Source organism: Charadrius vociferus, unplaced genomic scaffold (genome assembly GCF_000708025.1).
Source record: "Charadrius vociferus isolate BGI_N301 unplaced genomic scaffold, ASM70802v2 scaffold172, whole genome shotgun sequence".
NCBI lineage: Eukaryota > Metazoa > Chordata > Aves > Charadriiformes > Charadriidae > Charadrius > Charadrius vociferus.
Window position 1 is genome coordinate 830,982 of NW_009647217.1, and position 5,817 is coordinate 836,798.

Here is a 5,817-nt window from a genome sequence, read left to right on the forward strand (position 1 = left end):
GTGCTTGGACCCCCGGCTTACCAAAGCCACAAATGAAAACGTTTTAGAAGAAGAGAGGAGAAGAAACGGTGCCGTTCGTGCTCGCTAATCCCACACCTCTGTCCTGACAGATCAGTCACCAGTCTGCGAGCAGAGCGTGCGCTCCCTGTCCTCTGAGCACGCCAGGATCGCCAAGGAGCAGACTGCCAAGGCCATCGCAAACACCGCCGACGCCTATGAGAAGAACGGCGTTGAGGCAGCGCTCTGCGAGGTAGGGGCTGCGCTCAGGAAGCGACGCGGTCTTCTCTTTGTATTCTTCTGCTTGACAGGGCTTCGCTTTCTCCATTTCTGTGGAATTCTGTAGCTCTGCCACGTTTAGCTCAGTCCCCTCTTGCTGTCCTGGATTTCGCTTTGGATTTTCTTACTCCTTGTCTTCTTTTTCTTCTTGGCCACAGCCCAAGCAGGTAGAACCAGTGAAGGCCCAGCCGGGAGAGACAGCCCTTACCGTTGAGGCAGAGCAACCGCAGGAGGCTCGGGAAGCAGCGCCTGCTGCCCAGAGTAGCTCACAGGTCTCTGAAGTGGAAATCCCCAGTGTGGGGAAGATTCCCGTTAGATCCGATGCAGACGGATATAATGAGGAGGTACACATCCCAGTGCAGGGGTTGATTACTGCCGGTCGTTACCCTGTAGCTTTGTAGCTAGCTGGCTTTGAGCTTTCCGGAGGTCGGGGGCGACAGTAGTCTGCCAGGGAAACGGCGCTGTTCACAGAGTCCCTTTCCCCACAGTGGAAATGAAGGCGGCCAGACCAAATCGTTCAGTAATTCCGTTTCCAAATGCCATTGGAAAAGCACTCAATCGTTAGATCTGCACGTTGTTCCTTTCAGTCTTATTTCTGGCACAGCTATATCGAAATTGATCGTAGCGGTATTAATTTATTGACAAGCCTCTCCACTGTCTTCAGGTAGAGTTTGATCCCCTCTTGCTAAGACATTAACAGCTAACGGCATGACTTACGGCACCTTAGCTACGGACTCGTTGAGTCTGACTGGTTAACCGCGCTCAAACGTACCCAGGCGGCATTTTGGAAGCGTGGTCTTTTCCCCAAGTGCAGCTGGCTTTCACACACCCACCCCCAGACCGTTGCCGCTTCCGCGTGTTTGATCTGTGCTGGTGTGAGGCGGCAGCGGGCACGGCTCCCGGCGGCGCTGCGCTCTCGTCTGTGCTGCCTGAGAGGACTGAAGGGGACACAGAGGGGGTATGGCTGGTGAGCTTTGCGGTCTCGCATGTCGAGTTTGCAAACTCGGGGCTCGGAGTGAGCAGCCTTTAGACCTTTCAGCGCGTAAAACACCGCTGCGCGTGAAGTGCGTGTGCTGGATGGAGTCAGTAGCGCACGAGTGAATCACGGCTCTGGCTTATTCCACCTTGTGTTCACACGATTGCCTTTCCGCCTTGTCCTTGCAAAATGTATTCCTTTCTTCACCGTGCCTTCTCTTCTTTCCCTGTCTGTTACCGTCTTCCTCCTTCTTGTCTGTGTTTGTCTTCCCGCTGTCGTGGTAGGTGATGCTGAGTCCGGCCATGCAAGGCGTCATCCTGGCTATTGCAAAAGCCCGCCAGACCTTTGATCGAGATGGGTCTGAAGCAGGGCTCGTTAAGGTATCTTATTTGTTTGCTAAATCCAATCGTATGGATGTCTGTTTTCGCAGAATGAAGAATCTATGCTGTATTGACATGTCAGGAATGTGAAGGGAGCGATTTGTGCAGTTTTTCTTTGAGTTAATGGCCTTTCTGTCCCGCGTTTCTGTTTCTGCTCTCTCATTGTGACAGCACGTCCTTCAGCTCTACGCAATTTTTTTAGAGCTTGTGAGACAGAACTCCCTCCTACCCGCAGAAATGACCGCCTTTTTTTCTTTTTTGATTTTTCACTGGTTTTTCGGCTTATTCTTTTAGTATTGGCAGTTCTCTCCATCTGGGAGAGCACAAAGCAGCCTTTCTTGGCGTGCCTTCCAGAATCTCTTGGCTGGGTCCTCAGTGCCATCGGCAGAAAATAAACCAGCACTCGTGAAATTACTTTTTTTTTTTTTTTTTTTTGGTCCTGAACATGCACGCTTACTGTGACCTCTCTTGTAAAACGTGTCCTCAAGGCATGTAGGCCTCGAACGGAGCGATGCGGAAGAGTAAGCGCTGCTGAATATTGAAACTGGTGTTAGATTTTGCAGGCGGGTAGATTTAACTATAAATGCCACACGGGAGAAATCACCCGTGCTGTGACTCTCCGGGAAGATAAATCACGAGATACTCTGGCACCTTACTACAGATGTAGGCGTATTGCAGTCGATTCCTACAACCTCAGCACTCAGAAGAGTCTTACCGGGACTGTCGGAGGCAGCGGTATGCCCCGCTCTCTGGGAGGCCGGTCGGCTCCTCGGTGCCCTTGGGAAGCGCCGGCTCCGTGCCTGTGGTTTGCCTTGCTGCGGGTGCTTTTTGTTGCCGGTTCTGGGCATAGGTGGGCTTCCACTCGCCACGGCAATATAGCCCGGTGGCAGAGGCCGGGTGTCACCCGTGGAATCCCATCATTACGGGACAGGGTTAAGCTTCGTACCGGCTGCCGTGGCCAAAAAAAGAGCGGACGTGTGAGTCCGTGTGTTCCGTTGGCAGGCGTTCCACGAGGAGTACTCCCGGCTCTACCTGCTGGCCAAAGAGACCCCCACCCCTCAGAACGACGCCCGCTTGCAGCACGTGCTCGTCTACTTCCTGCAGAACAACGCTCCCCAGCAGGTGGTGGAACGGACCCTTCTCGAGCAGTTTGCGGACAAAAACCTCAGCTACGATGAAAGGTTTGTGCCATGGGCTCCGAGGGGAGGCTTCGCTCGTCGGGAAGCAGCCGGGGCCGTTGTCCTGATTGTCTCCACCTCTGCTTACACGGAGCAGGTCCATCAGCATTATGAAGGTGGCGCGAGCCAAGCTGAGAGAAATCGGTCCTGACGATGTGGATATGGAGGAGTACAAGGTAAGGGACCCGGGTGCTGCCGTTGACCCTTCGTGCTGTGGGAAGCGGGGAGCGCAGCGCCGAGTGGCCCCGGCAAAGGCGGCCGTGGCGAGCAGGCGTGCCGGCGGCTCCCGCGCTGCGTCTGTCTGCGCAGGGGTGCTGGAAGAGGGAGTGACTGCACTGGGGGTCTCCCGAGCTTTGGGGGATGTGACTGAATGGACCTGTGTGTGGCTTACGAGAGGGGTTTAAACCCTTGCAAGGGTAAAATCTGATGTGCTCTTGAGTCGCGAAGGAAGGTGAGTGTGCGTGTCACAGGTGAAGCTGACGCTCCGCTTTCTTGCTGCTCCTCAACAGAGATGGCACGAAGACTACAGCCTTTTCCGCAAGGTGTCGGTTTACCTGCTGACGGGGTTGGAGCTGTACCAGAACAGAAAGTAAGTGACTTGCAGTTGTGTCTTTGGACGGGAAAAGCTACAGCTGAAAAGCAAACGCCACTTTGGCAGAGCCTCTTCTTCCCCACCCACGCTGGCCAGTTTGCGTTCAGCCTCATGTTTGAGGCCGAGGGGCTTTCTCTGACTTGCTGAGAGCCCTCTTGAATCCCCAGTCCCCCTTGGTGAGCAGTTTAACCGTTCTGCCGCCGGCTGACAGTTTCGTAGAGTTGCCCCTAATGTTTCCCTCTGTGAAGTGGAGCTTTATGTTCCCATTTCCAGAGGTGGGGTTGCAGGAATGATTGCCATCACTTTTTTTTAAATGGACATTATACTTTGCATAAACACACGCTCTGGAGTACGCTGGACTCTTCGGAATTTTAAAAGGGCCTTTTTTTCTCCCTACTCCTTTGCAGCCTGTATTTTACATAGCGAGGGGCGGGGAAGGACAGTGCCATTTTACGAAGGGTTTGTCACATGAAAAGTGGTTTTCCCAATGTGGAGAATAACGTGGCTTTCGGCAATTATTTGTGGATGGAAACAGAATGGGACTCTGAGGCCGTCAGCAGTGATGGGCCACCAGGCTCCGGCGGGCAAATTGAGAAGAGGCTGGGCCAGCGCGTGGTGGAGCTTCCCTGCATTGACCTAACCGCTGTTGTGTTTCCTCACCAGGGGGGTTATAAGCTAGAAATATGTCAAGAAACTGAAAGCATCGCCTTCCGTGCTTCTTTGGGCGTTCTCTCAAAGTGCAAAGTTCCCGGAGCAATACGGGAAAGCCTCGACGCTGGCACCCACGCCAGGGCGGGTTGTACGCACGCTGGGCTCCGAAGGGCTCTTCCTGAGGCGCTCCTGCGATGCGCTGGGCAAAAGGGAGCGTTAATCCCTTGGCGTGGGGCAGCTGTCCGTTTCTGCTTTGGCAGGGAAGCACTTTTTGCCGGGGTGGTTGCAAGCCAAGTGGAGCCCGTCCCCGAGTGGTCGGGGCGCTGAGAGCCGGCTGTCTCCCCCAGGTACCAGGAGTCCCTCACCTACCTGGTCTACGCCTACCAGAGCAACAGCAGGCTGCTGCTGAAGGGAGCCGGCAGAGGAGTGAGCGAGTCGCTGATTGCCCTCTACAGAAGGAAGTGTCTCCTGGTTGGTATTGCGGAGCTCCACGCGCGGCCGGGGAGAGGCGGGCAGGGAGCAGCCCGGGTGACGTCGGCTCCTGCGGCACAGTTCGCTTTCCAGCTGCTCGGTCTGCCTTGCCCAGGGGACTGGACCCCTTTTAGGACCACCCTTAATTAATGTGCTGCCTCTTCGGGGAAGGTTCGGATCCTGCTCAACACCCTCTGGGGCTTTAACTTGGTGAACTTGGTGGCGGCGTCATTTGCTGTCTGTTCTCTTCCTTCCCCCCCAGTATTTCTTTCTACTCCTAATGGCTTTCTCTCTCTGCGCAAAAGATGATGTCCTTTTCCGCAGGGGGTGAAAAAACAGCATGAAGATGAGATTTGTTTCTAGTTCATGCCCCGCGGTTGCCAAGGGCGGCGTAACTGCCTCTTGTGGCTGCTACAGCAGCTCCTGCCCCTTACAGAGTGCCAGCAGTGGTACGGAACCCCAGCAAAGAATAATTCGCTCAACGAATGTGCAGTGCAGCTCTCGGGGGGGTCTGGGCAAAGGCAAACCCGGATCTTGGCATCTTAAAACCGGAATTAGAAATAAGCTGTATGCGCTCTGTACGTAGAGGAAATTCCACGTATCTAAGCATGTGTATTTATCAGTTTGTTTTCTGTGGTGTGATTGCTGTGGCTAAAGGTGGCTCTTCCACCAGAACCTGGTGCCCGGTTCTGCTAGTCCCTGGGTCTCCGCGTGGCTATGGGTGAAGGGCCCCAGCCATCCGCCTGTCCTGAGGGCCGCGGTTGCTCTTGGCTACTCTGACCCTGACTCTCCCTCCTCCTCCAGAAGCTGAACGAGGTGGCGGCATCGCTGTTCGTCAGCCGTGAAGAAGCTCGTGTGGCAGAGGGCGTGGGCATCCTGAACGAGCTGATCATCCCCTGCATGCACCTCATGAACAACTTTGAGATCTCCAGAGAGGACCTGGATGCCATCGAGATCATGAGGAACCGCTGGTGCTCCTATTTGGGACGAGAAGACATGGACGGTAGGGACCGGCTGCCTGCCTTACCTTTTCCATGCTGTTTGTGGGCAGGGCAGCGTCCAGAGCCGAGCTAGAAGGGAATGAAAGGAGCCTTGGAAACGCTCGCTTAAATTCCTGGCGCTTGCACTGTAGCACGCTCGGCTGTTTCTGGTGGTGAGAGGAGAGATGTATTTGCACCATCCATCGCGTTATGTTATAGTAGAATTTAATCGACTTTTGCACCAGAGCTGCCGAGGAAGGATTCCTCCTCCCGGAGTTGTGCAAAGCTAATTTCAAAGGAATGGCTGAGCGCT

The 5,817-nt window shown here is 54.6% G+C and overlaps 1 protein-coding gene across 1 annotated transcript in view; it reads left to right on the forward strand.

The window, feature by feature from the left end:
* USP28 (ubiquitin specific peptidase 28) overlaps nucleotides 1-5,598 on the forward strand; it is a 20,172-nt gene extending 14,574 nt beyond the window's left edge. The window contains exons 17-24 of the mRNA XM_009895939.1: nucleotides 111-250; nucleotides 435-620; nucleotides 1,537-1,632; nucleotides 2,635-2,813; nucleotides 2,908-2,986; nucleotides 3,320-3,399; nucleotides 4,401-4,524; nucleotides 5,329-5,598. Coding sequence (XP_009894241.1) covers nucleotides 111-250; nucleotides 435-620; nucleotides 1,537-1,632; nucleotides 2,635-2,813; nucleotides 2,908-2,986; nucleotides 3,320-3,399; nucleotides 4,401-4,524; nucleotides 5,329-5,598 — 1,154 coding nt within the window. The remainder of the gene's footprint in view (nucleotides 1-110; nucleotides 251-434; nucleotides 621-1,536; nucleotides 1,633-2,634; nucleotides 2,814-2,907; nucleotides 2,987-3,319; nucleotides 3,400-4,400; nucleotides 4,525-5,328) is intronic.
* Nucleotides 5,599-5,817: the final 219 nt, after the last annotated feature.